At 29.8% G+C, this 17,261-nt stretch overlaps 2 protein-coding genes across 3 annotated transcripts; one reads left to right on the forward strand and one right to left on the reverse strand.

The window, feature by feature from the left end:
* Window positions 1-1,159: 1,159 nt before the first annotated feature.
* On the reverse strand, window positions 1,160-9,097 carry LOC148299064 (ell-associated factor Eaf-like). 2 transcript variants are annotated; one of them, XM_088276408.1, is made up of 8 exons: window positions 8,925-9,097; window positions 7,737-7,866; window positions 7,116-7,208; window positions 5,799-5,937; window positions 3,984-4,166; window positions 3,165-3,330; window positions 2,614-2,761; window positions 1,160-1,676 (listed from the first exon to the last, which is right to left on the reverse strand). In XM_088276408.1, the coding sequence occupies exons 2-8, from the start codon at window positions 7,831-7,833 to the stop codon at window positions 1,573-1,575; spliced, it is 930 nt and encodes a 309-aa protein (XP_088132534.1). In that variant the 5' UTR covers window positions 7,834-7,866; window positions 8,925-9,097; the 3' UTR covers window positions 1,160-1,572. The 2 variants fall into 2 exon arrangements, with proteins under 2 accessions (XP_088132534.1, XP_088132535.1); XM_088276409.1 differs by having other exon boundaries at window positions 9,066-9,084.
* A 754-nt stretch (window positions 9,098-9,851) lies between these two features.
* On the forward strand, window positions 9,852-16,957 carry LOC148299065 (protein-L-isoaspartate(D-aspartate) O-methyltransferase-like). The gene is made up of 6 exons (XM_088276410.1): window positions 9,852-10,251; window positions 11,089-11,225; window positions 11,546-11,771; window positions 12,890-12,975; window positions 14,888-14,965; window positions 16,013-16,957. Exons 1-6 carry the CDS (start codon window positions 10,197-10,199, stop codon window positions 16,106-16,108), a joined length of 678 nt encoding a protein of 225 aa, XP_088132536.1. The 5' UTR covers window positions 9,852-10,196; the 3' UTR covers window positions 16,109-16,957.
* Window positions 16,958-17,261: the final 304 nt, after the last annotated feature.

Here is a 17,261-nt window from a genome sequence, read left to right on the forward strand (position 1 = left end):
CTAGACTGTTCTCTCAAATCGGTTTAACATAGTCATCAATATTATGCAAAAGTACTTAACCCGTCATAAACGAGGGGCTCTTCTTCTTCCTTTTCGCTTTTCCGGAATGTTCCAGCTTCACCAATTTATATACTGATGTTAATTTTTAGTTTTCTTATTTATTCATACAAAAACATTTTCATTAATACACGAGACCCAATAACCTAGGTTTAAAAAAAATTAAGAATGAGATAAATATAAAATACGTGTTCTGAGGCTATGAGCATAAGGGTTTGAAGAAGAAGAAGATATATTTTTAAAAATAACATTTTGAAATATGATAAAAATAATTTTGGAATTTTTATATAGTGCCATTCTCGTAAAGTTTTACCTCAAGAAGTTTTATAAAGACAAGTAGGCAGAGTCTAAGGTGGGAAAAAAGAGGCGACGTATTTTTTCGACTTTTTCTTGGTCAATGACATGACTTACATAGTGTTGGTCACGCTGAAGAGCAGCTTGTTAAGCTCCTCATCATTGCGGATGGCGGGGAATGATCTAATACGATTTTTTTCGTATTTAAGGGATAATTATTTTTTCTCTTACAAATAAAAATATTAATTTTCACAATTTCTAAAAACAAATTTGTCTAAATTAAGCAAATGATTTTTCACAATTTTTTTGATTCTATGTCATTTAGCATAGTACTAAATTGAATACTTACAAACTACTATGAGGATTTAAAACCTTCCACTTTAACCAAGACTGTTTTAATACATAGTAAATAGGGAAGGGGAATACACAATCATCGAATAAATTTTTCTGACCTTAGCTTGTTAATTTAATGAGTCATCTAGTAGAGTTTTGCAACTTCTTGCAGGCGGGGATATACTTAGTACATAATGTTGAGCGAAATGCTTTTTTTGTGTAATTTTTTAAAGTTTTTCAAAGTTTTTAAAGTCACCATTCATTCATATGAAATGTGTGAATCATATTGCGGATCACTGATGAACTTACATTTTAGAAAACTAATTTGAAGAATTGATGATGGCGACACTTTCGTCATGAGTGATGTATTTTTTCCAAAATGCATGAAAAAAAAGTAAGTTTCATTTGTCAACATTCCACGGTCAAGTTTGTCAGAAAGATTTTATTGAGAATAAAGGTAATTAAGAAATAAAACTTGTTAGTTTAACACTCTTATATTTGCATAATTAAATAAAGTAATCATTTTATTAAATCAATTTATTCATATGATTTCAGACTCAGTAATTAAGTTCATATACATACTAATAATATATAATAAAAAAAAAACAAAAGTACTACAGTATATGTATAAATGTGCAAAAAGTAATTGGGTTATTGGTAAGCAAAGTTAGTACATTCTTGTTGAATCACCTAACTTTTAAAACATGAAAAAGTAATATATTATGCGATGCTGATGTTAAAAGTATTCTATAAAAATAAAATCCACTTGACAACAGAAAATGGCTAACTTGTAAATCACTTTTGCTTATAACAATAATAACATACAACATAGGATCTGATATTATATACAAAGTACTTAAATAAGTTTTGTTTAAATTAAAATGGTACTCAATCTGAGTCACTGCCTGATTCTGAAAGGCATAGGTCGTCATTGAGAAGGTGCATCGGCATCGATGCTTCAGCAGTACTCTGATTGCTTCCATTCACCGCACCTGAAAAATGTCACAAATATTATTCAGAAACTAATTAAGTATCTATAATGTAGAATACATATGTTTGGATTCAACTGTGTAATATTACCTCATTATATAAATATAAATATAAATAATATAAATATTATTAAATAAAGTTTGGTTTTATTAAATCAATTTATTCACCAATAAAGTTCATATACATCCATATTCATAAAATTATAACCTAAAAATATGTAACCTATTAAAAACAGTGAAAAATCTATGCCCATATATATATACCTATAGTGTATTCGCAACGTATACTACGGTTCAGAAAACGGCTGAGGTACACATTGTGATCTGAGTATGTATGTAAAAATACTTTTTAGGCGCCATGTAAAATAATATATTAAGTAAAAGATATAAGAGTCTGCTATGCCTGGGCATTAATGTTACGACCTCTGTGTTTATAATAATATTGATTACCAATACATTTAGATGACATATTGATTAGGTTTGTCCGGCGCATGTGTTGAATTTGAATGTCACTTAGATTCAAATAAGAACTTCTAAAAACTCGAAAAAAAGTATTCTTTGCACTATACATATATAACATTATCTTTGGGAAATGCCCACACAAAATTTTAGAGAAACTTAGTTTGTAAACACTTTCGAGTAATTAATTTGACTTTAATATGTAAATTTAATATTTTATATCTAATGAAAGTTGATATAAGATTTTTTAATATATTCTGTTTTAATATAAGAATTTCTCTAACAAATCTTAAGGTCTGCTTGTAAATAAATTAATTTATTGAAGAGCAGCCCACTTAGCATTTTGTTGAGTTTCCAAGTCACATTTTACACAATGATATTGAACAGTTAATAGTTGTGTTTAGTGAATGAAGATTTAAAGACAATGTAAATTGAACGAAGAGGAATCAAATTTTACGCAAGCATATTTAAGAAAAATTACCGTTGACAGTTGGTTTAGGAAGACTGGGAGGGGCATGATTAGTTTCTGGTTCACTATCACTTCCTCCGCTGTCACTATGTTCACTCTCACTTCCACTGCTGGAAGAACCACTGGAAGAACTGAGGACACCCACTTCATCAGATTCACGCTGTAAATAAGATAAGATTCATGGTTTAAATTACATAAACAAAAAAAGTAAAAAATACACAATCTCATTTTAAAATAAAATAAAAATAATGTTGCGTTTCATTGAATAATTTCTTATTTAAAATTTGGAATGAAGTATTATATCACAAAAATATTAAATTTATGCATCCTCTAAAAATTGAGATAGAGAAACTTACGATGTGTTACATTGACAAAAAAATTATCAGAAATAGGAAACCAATATTAAACCCTAGTGTTCTTATGGGCATTTTCAAATTAAACATAAGATATGTAGAACTAAAGGGTGTAATACTTAGCTAGTTTAAAATAAAGTACAATCAGCAAAATATATGAGAAGAGTAGGAAGGAAGATAGACACTTATAGAAAAGATGTAAAATCTTACCGTTTTTGTAATTTGAGAATCAACATTGTGTCCGTTTACGGGCATTGGCATTGGTGGCGGGATATGCATCTGATTCATATGATTAACTGCACTAGGCTGCGCCAAGTCATCCAATCCTATCATAGGAAGGCTAGCAAGGGTGCTTTGACCGGAATTGACTGTCCACCTATTAACCAAGAAAAGATAGATAAATAGTAGATTGTTATGCACAATCAACCCACAAATGACTCTAGACCAGATCAGTACACCAATGATGTCTTGATTTTAGAATTTTGAAGTAAATAAAAGGTAAATAAAAGAATTCCATTTCACATATGTAGTTAGTTTGTAGTCAAGTATCTACACATATACCACCTTACTACATAATTAAAAGTTAATAATTTCATTAATTGACTAAGCAGTGACCTTGTGGTAATACCTATCTATTTTAAATTTGAATTTTACTTGGCAAATACCAGTATTAGGTAGGACCTACCCCCTCTTCATCCTTCAACGTCCCAAGAACACCACTCTAAAATTTAGATTTGATTTTGCTTCACAAATGGTGTTCGAAAATGATACGGAATACATCGAAACATGTGTCACAATATATTTTAACACATTTCCATATCAAGTTCGAAAATGATATGGAATACATTGAAGCATGTGTCACAATATATTTTAACACATTTGGGGCGGGTGTTTTTTACACCTGTGGACCGCTGGCGATGGGATTTGATAATCATGTACTTATACTTCAGACCTTAATGAAGAGATTGGTACATAAGAAATAGTGGTATATACCAGGTAAAATTTTAATAAAAAAAAATTAATACTTACGGTGCTGCCTGGGGTATCTGTGAGCGATGTCGAGGTGGGGGAGGTGTGTGTGTGGTGTTCGGACGTCTTGCAGATGTGGTGACGCGGGTGCGAGATGAGGAGCGTTGCGTACAGTTGCTGGTGCCCGCATCTACTGCCCTAGGCAGAGGTGGCGGGGGCGCAGCTTTGTGAACAGGTTCCTGCCTATAGAAAGAAATAACATTGCTGTTATATAATAGAACTTCAGATATGTGATCAAGTGGGAAATCCTACCTTAAAACTTCTAAACTTCCATTCGAATATTGTATACACCATTGTTCCGGAAAGTGTGTGCCGCGGCACACTTGTGTACCATAGTGATTAGTTGGTGTGCCGCGGAAAAAACCTAAAGTTTTGTGAAAATAACACAATTGCTCCAAATTTTGATTGCCTGTGCTCAGTAAAGTAGGCTCACATTTCGTATTAAACATAATATGTTAAATATGTTACCATAATATGGTAAATATGCACCTTTGAAATTTCTTAATTTGGTATGTGTACCTTGAATAGAAAATGTTTGCAGAACACTGGTATACACAACCACTATCCAAACATATATCAAATTAACAGGTTGTCGATCATTAATTATACTAAGTCCTGCGCTCCACATTATAGGATCCAGATGGGTTACAGATGATAAAAGTGAAGGACATAAGTGCTTTATGGGAAAGGAAATGGAGAACAGTAGGCTGGAAAAGGAGAATAGCAGTAATGGTTAGAGTACTTGATATCACATACCTGTACTAGCTTGAGTAACTTACACACTGCTAATGTATACAGATTTTTTTGAATATTTTTTTTTCTTTCATTATTTATTTGAACTTATGATTTACTAAGATCTGATAAACTATATAAAGCAGTAGGCAAAACATTACTTGAAGAAAAAAAAATGCAAGTACTATTAAATTACATAAACCTCAGAAATAGTTGATGAACCACAAAGTGGATTATCCGTGATATTTTGAAAATCATAGTTAAATTATAAAACAAAGATATTCCCCCATTTTTAGATGGTGCAGTATTTAGAATGGTGATCGTCTATTGCCTAAAACATGTGCGGATCATAATATAAGCACATGGACCGTAAATAATTTTTCAGTAGGTGAGGATCTGTTTTTTTCCCTCCATTTTCTTATCCTTGAACTAACTGGCACATTGATTATAAGAGAAATTTATTCAAAGTTAATCTCAGTAAACCGGTTGCTTGCTTTACTTGCTATAGTGGCGAATATAATTTTTTTAATTACAACGCTCGAGACTACATTTAAAAAAATGAGATGATGGTTAGGACTCACAATTGTTTTACTGTGGATATATTAAAAATAAAAAGGTTTTTTTCTTCTTTTAACCTCCCCCAAAACTAGAACAAGTTCACGGTTTATAAAACTTAATGATCCTGGAAATTGTGAAAGAAAAACACTTGTTTTTTACCACTAGAGTTTATTTTATTATAACGACTAATGTCAAAAGCTATGCTTCCATATTCAGGTCAAAATATAAAATGATATATTCCCATAAAGCAAGAATATATAATAAAATAAACTCAAGTGGTGAAAAACAAATATGTGAGGTACAGGTATGTGATAAAACATACTCTAACCATTACTGCTATTCTCCTTTTCCAGCCTACTGTTCTCTATGTCCTTTCCTATTAGGCAAGAATACATTTTAAAACAAACTCAAGTAGTAAAAAACAAATGTTTTTTCAAACAATTTCATCATGTCTTACCACAAAGTGAATGCCGAAACAATATATAATAACCCTTGAACTAGATTACTGTTAATTTTTACTCTCACCTTGTCTTTTTCACTTGAATATTGCTGGAAAGTTTTTCAAGAGTCATCTCCCCTGTTATTCTATCTATTATAAGTACACATTCTTTATGATAAGGTCTTTGATTCCCCTTAAAAACTGTTTGAGGTACGCCTGCTCCATCTGCAAAAAAACAACACACAATGATATTACCTGTCATCTGCTGGTGTAGGTAATTTATCTTCTTTTCGTAAAGGCAAGTGAAGTGAAACTTAATTTCGTTTTTCGTATGTTACTTTGACCATAAACATAAAGGCGAGGCGGGTTATATACAAATTTATTTAAATTGCGAACCGGGGGAGAAAGATGAACTTGTTGAGTCTAATAATAAGTGCATTGACAGAATAGGAAAATGAATGGCTGAGTTGAACAGATTGACATGAACCTGTCCAAAACAGAACAACTCTGGATAGCCACACCTAAATGACAAAATATCAGACGATGGAGAGAAAATGTGGCAAGGAGGTAATGTTACAGATTTGAAGCGATAAGCGTACAACAATTTTGGTATAGATAATATCATATCATTGGCCTCCATCAAATGTCCATAAAGTGGCCAACTCCAACAGGACTTACTTTATAGAAGAGAGTTTACTATGTTATAATTTGGCCATCAACAGAATTCACCAATGATAAAAAAACTTAATTATGTTTCAATTAAGAAGACAAAAAAAAATTTACTGCTTATTTTTCAATTTATATTTTCACTCCCTCTTGTAAGGTAATCTCGGATAGACATTGTCACACTACTGATTAAGGAGACAATATTGTTTTAAATTCCCTGAATAATGGAATAATAATAAAAACTGGATAAAAATTTGTTAAAATCAGTTGTTTTATTAGTGTTTCATGTGGTTAAATAAATTAACCACTTAACAGTTGATTTTTTTGGCGATCAATTTGCTGGTGCAAGAAATTGTCACCAAAAAGTCGAAACAAGACTGCCCGAACACCGCTCAAGTAAGTCAATAAAAACAAATACATAAATATATTTGGCTCAGGCAAATCCATATCGAGAAGTCGGAATATGATTTTCCCAAGCAACACTCGGGCTCATCATTACAATGTAAACTCCTTGCCCGAGTCACACTCGGGCTAAACTGGGAACTGGTTAATGATCAGACAAACAATTGTAAAAATCATAAAATGTCTCAGAATAAAGCAAGTAGTTTGAGTTCAGTAAAAGTTAATTATTTTACTCAAACTATTAAAAATAATTATGACAATATGCTTATATTGCATAAAATAACTAGAGTAATTATTAAATAAATAAATAATACGACATAAAAAGGTTTTCCTACCTAAATGAGGTACAGTGACGGTCACTTGGTTGTTGGTGCCAACATCTACTGTGGCCATCTTATTGGCGTCTACAGAGGCTGGTTTAAAATCACCTGAAATGTATATATGAAATTCTAATAAACAATATCAATGGAGGATAATTTGTTAGAATAAATCCTTGCAAGAAATATATGCAGTAACTTTTAGTACTAGTGTGAACACACTAAGGACGGGAAAGGTCGATTCATGCTTAAGGGCGGGAAGTGTATTTTTTTACCTTCGGCGTTGGCCTACTTTCAAAGTCAGAAAATAAGGAATTGTTTAATGTTTTTATGTGAATAATAAGTACCAATCTCTTTGTTAAGGTCTTAACTGTATGTACACAATTATCAAATTTCGTCGCCAGTGGTCTGCAGGCATAAAAATACACCCGTCCGAAATGTGTTAAAATGTGGCCAGTAAATTTTATCACATATATTCAGTAAAAAGAAAATTGTACAAATTCGAAAGATAAATTAATATTAAAGGATAAATGCATTTATTGTCAAACGAATAAATAACAATGTTATTTTTAAAAAGGGTTGTATAAATGACTTAATTTTTTACTTTATTGTATTCAGTGAATTCATTATACAACATACATTTTAGCGTATGAAAGGCTGATGATTTATCATTAAGAAAACTGGCACCAATCTTCAATTCTCGGACATCGCACCCCAATCTCAACTTTTCTGCCATGATGTTTGTGGGTCACCCCATTCAGTCAACTACCTGGAAAAGTTTAATTTTATTAGTTTTTACATTTATTAGTAAAAAATGACAAAATAAAAATAGATTAGTAACAAGAAACCTTTTTACGGGATGATTATAGAAACATACATATTATAGGTTTATAGAAGTAAGGATAAGTAGAATTGAGAGTCGTTTTTACAAATCTCAACAGTTGCTTTCAGAAACTAAATACACCTTACCTCGGACAAATAATATCATAAGATGGTTATGTTTTTTTATGGCTCTAAAAAAATCTACATATAGTTATAACATAGTCTGAGGTCACAACTCAAAAAATTATAATAGAAATTAATTAAAATACTATTAATCCCTTGAAGCCACGTTCCTTATGGGTTTTTAAATAAATAAATAAATATATATATAAATATATATATAAATATATATATATATATATATATATATATATATATATATATATATATATATATATATATATATATATATATATATATTATATATATATATATATATATATATATATATATATATATATATATATATATATATATATATATATATATATATATATATATATATATATATACATATTTATATTTATATTTACGTTATGTTGTGTATAATTATATAGTATAGTTATTATAGAGTTAAAAAAATTCAATTCCAGTAAACACAAAAATAGTAACCATTTAGTTTTTGCTAATATATTGTATGAAAAAAAACTATGAAGGAACTCTCTCAAATGAAAAGACAGTTTGATGCATTGAAATAATTTTACAGCGTACAAATTCAAACGAGAAAAATAATATTTTCCACCTAACCTACTCATACCTGTATTGATGACATTGCACACACCTATCATTCGTAAAAAAATATTTGAAAGTTTATTACGATTTGTTGATATAAATAAATTCGCCGAAAGAATATTATATAATTATTTGATTGAAAAAACTGAGTAACATGTATAAATATCAAGAAGTTATCAAGATATATGCATATTCTTATAAAATAATGAAAGTCGAAAATATACAACCTATAAAATATGGTAAGATAATAATGAGAAAATACGTCATTCTCACCTAAAAACATATGGTTAAAATTTTATACCCGTTGGACGTTCATTGCTATATTCATAATTAAATAAATGAGTACAAAACTTATAATTTTGGGTTAAATATGGCAAAATAAAAATACGGCAACAAGTCTAACATACGACCCACTTCTCATGACGGTTGACCGCAGCGACAGCTATCAGGTAAATAAATAACCAGAGAATCGAAAGTGACAAGTTGACATTTTAGGACAAGAAAATGTATTTTTAGGTAAGAACTTTTATCAAAGTACCTACACGAGGATTTCAATGAAAACAATAAAATACTTTTTCACCGCGAAAAATAGAAATTTCTGAATGATTAAAAAATATATTGAATTGAAGTGTTGAGTAGATTACACTGGTCAACGAAAAAACTTTTTTTTGGGTTTCTGTTATGCTTAGATTATGATTCTAGACGTGAAAAAACATTTAAATTTCCATTTTACGCTTTTAAAGTTTGCTTTCGTCTGATTTACGTCAATAAGTAAGTTTTAAAGATTTTAACTGATTTTATGAGCAACAGGAAAAGTAATTTTTCTTGACAATTCAAAAAATTGCTATAGTTTTTACAAAAGCAAACTTTTATCGGATTTTTTTCTTTATTTGTAACAAAAGAGAAACCAAAATATCACATGCAGAACCCAGACCCAAAAATTGTGTTGACTATTGTTATTAGCAAGGTCTAAAAATGTTCACCAAAATAAAATGATGTCAAAATTACTATATTTTAAAATTAAGAGCCCTTTATTTATTTTCTCTACCATTTAATTTATTATTCAATCGCTTTGAAGATTCATGGAACTCCTATAAAAAAATTATTCCCATTGAAAAAAACTGTATTTTCATTTAGATTATTTGTGCCTTTGGAATTCCGAAGCGAAGAAGAAAATGCTATGACGCTTGCGCACTAGACGTTTGTGTGCTGGCTACCTTACAAATTAACGTGACGTCACGTATACAGCTGTCAAAATATTATATCAAAATAGTAATGCGATCTTTGAAAATTTGTTAAAAATAATCTTTTATTTTTTTCGGAGTGATTGAACATCGATAAGCTTTTGGGTTTACATCTCTTTTTTAAATGGTTACAATATTACATTTGTCTTTATTGCACACATCGAAATAAGTATATAAATTTTCCTGAACTTTCTCGATTTTTTTATACATTTTAAACAAAGTGGTTTGACAAAGTTAAATAATTGACTTTTTATGTAATTACTTCGAAAACATCACGAAGTTCTTCAAAAGAATACCGAACATGGCTTGGAGAAGTCACGGGAAAGATAATCCTGATATGGTGAAAAATCTTAGAGGTAATGTACTTAAGTATAACAAAATATTATATACCTAACAGTATAATGGTATAATGAAATGTTTTATTATTATTTTTATTATATTTTATGACTTTGGATGTGACGTATGCGGGAAGCATTAATTTATTGGAATCTCAAAAGAAAAGAAAGCCAAACTAGCAGCATACAATACAACCTGGTGCAAGAGAAGGATGAAATTAGATTAAATTAGTGTATCTGCAATTTGTTATATGAACTTAACACACTATGGACGGGAAAGGTATGGGATGGAAGGGTAATTTTTACCTTCTGCGCCGGCTTCATTTAAAAGTCAGAAAAGAAGGAATTATTTAATGTGTTTATATAAATATAATGTACCAATCTCTTTGTAAAAGTCTAAACTATATGTACACAATTATAAAATCCCGTCGCCAGTGGTCCACAGGCATAAAAAACACCCATCCGAAATGTGTTAATAGGGATAATAAGGAAATAACGCAGCAATAAAATAATGATTATGGATCAAATTAGAGACGGATGCTGTGATATGTATTTGAGCATGTAAAGAGAGTAAATGATAAAAAAACAGTAAAACAGATTTTTATTTCAGATTTCGTTGAATTCAGGTAGGTACCAAAAAAGGTAATAAAGATATAGCGTGACCAAATAAAAATAAAAAGCAGATATGAAAATTTGAAATTAAGTCTGACACTAATAAACATGTAATATGAAGGGGCTGATAATGTAGCAATGATTTGTATGAAACGTAATTGAATTCTATATTTTGTGAATACGCTTGAAGTGAAACAGTCCGATGGTTTGTTTGATACAATTGTAATGAATCTGAAAACTTTCCAGCAAATGCAATCATAAAATCAGATGAAGTAGAAAGTGCTATGCTAGCTGTGGACAGAAAAAATTACTGCCCTGGATCCCCATACATAGATGCACCTCAACCAATCGGCTATTCTGTCACCATAAGTGCCCCTCATATGGTACGTAGTAAATAATTACCATTTATTTAGTAGGGATCAATTAAATAAAATCATTTCATTACTTGATTTGGCAGTCACTTTGTGGTAAAATCTATCGGTTTTGTTAAGTAAATACCACTTTTTCTTCAAATGTATTGCGACAGGTGTTTCGATGCATTCTGCATCATTTTCAAACACCGTATGTGAAGCTAAGTCTAAATTTTACAGTTGGGTCCTTGGACGTTGAGGGTTGAAGAGGAGGTAGAAGCTGTTTCTTATTTTTACTTATTTATTATTATTATTTTTTTATTTCTTATCAGTGGGAACATTATTGTTTTCAGCATGCCCATGTACTGGAATACCTTAAGGATCACCTCACTCCTGGGGAATCGGCCTTGGACGTTGGGTCTGGGTCAGGTTATTTGACTGCCTGTATGGCTATGATGGTTGGAGAATCAGGAAAAGTAGTCGGAATAGACCACATACCTTCACTTGTATCTATGGCACGATCAAATATTAATAAGGACAACCCGGCACTGTTAAGTTCTGGAAGAGTTGAACTTGTGGGTTAGATTTTTGGTTTTACTATGATATTTTCCGAATGAGAGTCCATATAATTGTCTCTAAAAATTCTTCATACATTTTAAGATATTTGACTCAATGGCTATATATTTATTTTAAAATATATTTACACATATAAGATCAGGTTTACAAACTTTTTCAAAGTGAACCCATTTCTAGTAGTTTGCAGGATGTGTCTTTAAGGACATATTCTACATTAGTATTATGCCATAATTTTAGATTATGTAACTACCAATGTGAATAAATAATATTTAATAAAATAAAAATAGAATCAATCAAATAATACATATTTTTTTGGTTATAACCCACTTTACCACAGTTTGATACCTATTTCCATTCTGGAACGCCGTTCCGCCATTACATGAAAAAAAACCCTTTTTTTCATGTAAACCAGCACCCTTTTTCACGATATATTTAAAAAAAAATTATAGATCAATTAGACAAAACAATGTTTGCGTTTACATAATTACAATCTATATTTATATAATTCGTCAAAATGGTAAAATATGGTAATGAACAATTTCTTTTAGTAAAAAGGTTGACATGAAGTGAGACCGGGACCTTTTTTGTTTAAAAAAGCCCTACCTATTTATAATAATCAGCCACTTAGGCTCACAGAAATAGTATGAAATAGTATGAATAAAGTATTTTTATAAATAATAAAAACAAATATTTCTTAAAAAAAATTATTGAGGTGGTGGAACACTGGAACATGAATAATATTTTTTATTTGATAATATTATATAGTACTACGTATATTTTTAAAACTTTTTTTTACTTGTGTGTCTTGTCGGTGGAGTACTTTTTGCATACATTTTTTTATTGTTTTTAACCATTTTAACCTAATATATACACAAAAAAGAGAGAAAAATTAAGAATATAAACTTTTTTACAATTTTCATAAAATTATCTCTTAATTATTTACCCATTCCTTTATTTTGCTTTTGTTCCATATTTTATTTTGACCTCTAACATCCATCGGCAACAAATTAAAAATGTTTGGAATGATATATTGCAGTGTTTGACTCCCATATTTACTGTTAATTCTTGGGACTATCAAACCTTCGTTGTGTGTAAATCATATACTTTTTTTTTTACTTTAGTTGGGGATGGAAGAATAGGCTATAATAAAGCAGCTCCCTACAAAGCTATACATGTTGGTGCAGCTGCTCCCGTGATGCCAGATGCCGTAAGTTTTTATTTTTATTCAAATATATATACAGTAAAACATCTTCCAAATAATTATTTATTTAAAGCTTTATTTAATTTCTCACAATGTTATCGGCGTTCCATTATACTACATATATATTCCTACATAAGGACTGCTAAGAGAGGCAAAACTTCTTCCATTTTATGTGCTCCCGAGTCCTTATTTCATTATAGTTTTTGATCTGTGTGCTACTTAATTTTGAATTTGAACTGCTATGAACATATCGCTCACTCCTTTCAACAACGTCATATATCAAAAGACTTGATTTTTCAGGAGATTTTTTTTAAGTTTAAAAATATAATATAATATATTTAAAATAAATATGAAGCAACTTACTGAACTTTTTATTGTGCAACAGATCTTTTTAGGTAAAACCTGAAGGTTTTTTCTCCATTTGAAAAATATTTAGTATATTTAAAGTGTATTTAGTATATTATAAGTGATTTTTTCACTGTAATATTTATTCAATATTACCATGGACTGGTACCTGAAGCGGAGGGCTGATCACCTTTCCTTCATAAGTAAAACGATCATGATAACACTGCGTTTTTAAGACACAGTGCCCTATGCACCATTGGGGTGCGGATAAGGGTTTTATTATTATTATTATTATATTTAAAAAAATAATTAAATAATACCCTTTCCTCAAAATGCAAAAACAACACTTTCTGCCCTGTAGCGGGTAAATATTAAGTTAAAAATATGCCGCTTTTGCTGGGATATAGTACATTTTCTGGGCATTCCGAAAACATGCACAACTGAAAATTGACGATTTTTGATTTATGACATTCTTGAAAGGAGTGAGCGATATATTTTACTGAGGATATGTTTTTTTTGCCTAGTTTTTATTTTTTATAAATGTCATTTATTTAAAAGGTGTGTGATGTCTTCTGTTATGATGACTCTTTCTGTTTATTCTAAGAGTGTTTGGCATACCAAAAGTGGAATTCCGGGTAGATTCATCCTAATTTCTCATAGTTATTCTTAATAGTAAATGTCACTCGTAACTACTTACCTATTCCACAAAATGTCAAATATAAATGTCAGTATGACCAACATTTCCAATATTAAATAGCATTGTGCTCACTCTAGCCTTCTTTCAAACAAAATTTAACTAATAATTTTTTATATTATTTCGAGAAATAAAAAATACTTTGTGTTCTGATCCACTCACATTTTTATTAACCAACTAGTTTCGACAACAACCTGTTGCCCTCTTCAGGGTTTATTTATTACAAGTAATAAATAAACCCTGAAGAGGGCAACAGGTTGTTGCCGAAACTAGTTGGTTAATAAAAATGTGAGTGGATCAGAACACAAAGTATTTTTTATTTCTCGAAATAATATATCAATATGATCCACAAAGTTAATGCTTTCAACATTCAAAAAATATTTTTTTATTTGAAGCACTAACTTTGTGATTTTCCATTTTATAATTCAAATGTAACTTACATATACTATATACTAAATATATGTACTATATCAATTGTACAAATACCTTTATACAATTGATAGTGATTTTAAAACGATATTACATTTTAATTATAATATTTAACTTCTTATTTTTGACGTTTGATATGGAGCAGATCTTCCATTTGGATGTTCAAAGAAAGTATCCAGAATTTTAAACTTATTTTTCAATCATATGTCTTCTATATTACTATGCATCGCGTCGTAGTTATCTCGTCTCACCCGAGGCATATCTTTGGTATAAAATTGAGTGATTAAGAACACACTCTTATTTTATGGATATAGAGTTCCATCCACCTGTGATCGCATTTACCTGTCATACAGAGTATTTGGAGCTTTCTTTTTTTAATTTTGTCTACCCCTTTACTTTTGTCTACTCCTCTACAGCGATCCTTTCATCTTGCAATATATTATTTTACAGCTCATCGACCAACTAAAGCTTGGTGGAAGATTGATCGTACCGGTTGGACCCGAAGGTGGATCTCAGCATTTAACCCAGGTAAGCCTGTTTTCAAGGGACATATGCACATTAATGTGTCCAAATTACACAACCTTGTACGAATATGGGTATGCTACCTCGAGTGCTTTAACCATTGCTGATATTCTCCTTTATTTTTCCCATATCGACGTGCCCTACGTAAAGTGCTCTAACTTCATTTTTGTACATTTTGAGATATTTGGTGTATGTTATCAACTGACCGTTATATACAAATATACACAAACAAAAAAAATATATAAATAAATTACTTCTAGTTTTCAGGCGTATAAGACGCTATCTACATTGAATTTCCAAAATGAACTGAACTCCTAAAACGCTAACTACTTAATTTTGACAAAGCATAAAGTTTTAAAACGATTTAATACATTATTTTATTGTTTTTTGAATGTATATTGCTCTAAGACAAACTAGATAACTAGTTAAAATACCTATTGATGGTAGGCAATCACGTTTACAACATTTCATTACTGAATTTCATTTTAAAATTGTAACCGAGGTGAATTTTTTATTTATACTAACTATCTTTAAGGGAGAAGTATACCAATATGTATATAAATTCTTTATGCTCACTTTTTATTTATTTAAATTTCATGTTCAGAAAATAAATAAGTACATTGGCGGGCTTATTGCTAAAAAGAAATATCTTCCAACCAACCAAAAACAGACTAGTGATATTGATAAAAACGTTTGATACCATATATAGCTGTTTGCAATCAGAGGGTAGATAGTACTTAAACATAAAAAAAAACATAAATTACAAATTAACATATTTAAAAAAAAAACATAAATTACAAAAGATGATAATAAGGAGGGCAAAGGAAAAAGGGAGTTTAAGGAAGGAGGTAGAGGGAAAAACTAAGGGAGGAGTTTTGATGGACAGTTTTCATGGACTTTTAATCATTTTAACGTCAATAGAGGTAGTTCATAGGATGATTCCCTCAATAAAGTCTCGTATAATAATTGAAAAAAAAAAAATATGATTAAAATTCATTACAAAATTTACAGTACAATTGTTTAGAAAAATAATTTACTTTTGTTTCTTCTAAGGTGGATAAATTAGAAGATGGTTCCGTGAAGACAAAAAAGTTGATGGGCGTTTGCTACGTTCCCCTTACAGATAAAAACAGCCAATGGAGAGAGTGACCTATGATATTTTTGTTCAAATATATTATCATTACGTTGTGTATAATATTTATTGTTTGCCGCGTTTTGAGTGTTGCCAGAAGTTATTTAAATTGATTGTAAAAGTACAGCCTTTTATTAACACTTTGTTGCCGGGACACAAATGAAAATGTTTGTTATTTGTTTGTACTTCTTTGTCCTGTTGGTTGTTTCCACCACTTATATAAATACAGAATACCACATTACAACTGATGATTGTAAGTGGTAATTTCTACACTATGTAGAACCAGTTAAACATAAAAAATATATTTGAAAACTTGGTACCAAAAACTTGGTATCTTTTAAACAAAAATTCATTCACATATTTAAATATTAAGTATATTTCAAATAACTATTTGTTTTTTCTTAATAATTATTATTAAGCAATTAGAGAGTAAAATGTTGATTTTTGACTGTAACCATTTACTACCTACTAGATGGAAATTTGTTTATAGGCATGCAGCATGTCGGGTTGAAGTCGCTTGACATTTGGCCAGCACTTAGACCTTTCAGTTTGACTTCAATTTGATATTTATTTTTAAGCATAAGTCTCTTTCGTTCAAATTATATTGAATTTAATAATTTGTGTACATCAGAAGAACACTGTTTTTAAAATTAAATAAAATCAATTTCAGCGGTTCTAGTGTTAAACTTAAATGTGTTAACATTTAAATTTTACATTTTTTATGACTAACATAATTCATTAAAGATGTTAATGCGTACATTAATTAAATTATTGAAACTATGCCTCAGTTTATATTATTTATGTTATTAAATAAATAAATAAAAAAACTCTTGTTGATAAATATTTTTCAATATAATTCATGAAAGTATTTTTTAAAATTGTTTTATTATCCTTATTAACAGAGCAATTATATAACACTCCTTTAAATACATGCAAAATTTTCTTAGATAACATAACCAAAGCTCATTTAAAAATATGAGGAGTACATAAATACACATATTTTAAGTGTTTGAAGTTTGTGCAAAATAGACAATGTAAAATTAATTTTGATAAAATAAGACATTTATAAAATTGTCACTGGACAATTTGTGTTTTGTAGTGATAATTAATAAATGAAATAAATTATTATTTTAATTTGGGTTTTGTACTCAGTGTGTAAGTTTTTCTAGT

This window comes from Brachycentrus maculatus, unplaced genomic scaffold (assembly GCF_059751285.1).
Source record: "Brachycentrus maculatus isolate JH-2025_06_01 unplaced genomic scaffold, ASM5975128v1 h1tg001375l, whole genome shotgun sequence".
Lineage (NCBI taxonomy): Eukaryota > Metazoa > Arthropoda > Insecta > Trichoptera > Brachycentridae > Brachycentrus > Brachycentrus maculatus.

What these genes read in the sequence shown, in the direction of transcription:
- LOC148299064 (XM_088276408.1), bottom strand. Translation starts at nt 7,833, where the DNA reads ATGGCAGAAAAGTTGAGATTGGGGTGCGATGTCCGAGAATTGAAGATT. An exon ending in CGTCACTGTACCTCATTTAG is followed by an intron (nt 5,938 to 7,115) that starts GTAGGAAAACCT and finishes GTTTTTTTGCAG; the next exon opens with ATGGAGCAGGCGTACCTCAA. An exon ending in TCCTAAACCAACTGTCAACG is followed by an intron (nt 1,677 to 2,613) that starts GTAATTTTTCTT and finishes GACATTTTTCAG; the next exon opens with GTGCGGTGAATGGAAGCAAT.
- LOC148299065 (XM_088276410.1), top strand. Translation starts at nt 10,197, where the DNA reads ATGGCTTGGAGAAGTCACGGGAAAGATAATCCTGATATGGTGAAAAAT. An exon ending in TGGAAGAGTTGAACTTGTGG is followed by an intron (nt 11,772 to 12,889) that starts GTTAGATTTTTG and finishes TTTTTACTTTAG; the next exon opens with TTGGGGATGGAAGAATAGGC. An exon ending in CTCCCGTGATGCCAGATGCC is followed by an intron (nt 12,976 to 14,887) that starts GTAAGTTTTTAT and finishes ATTATTTTACAG; the next exon opens with CTCATCGACCAACTAAAGCT.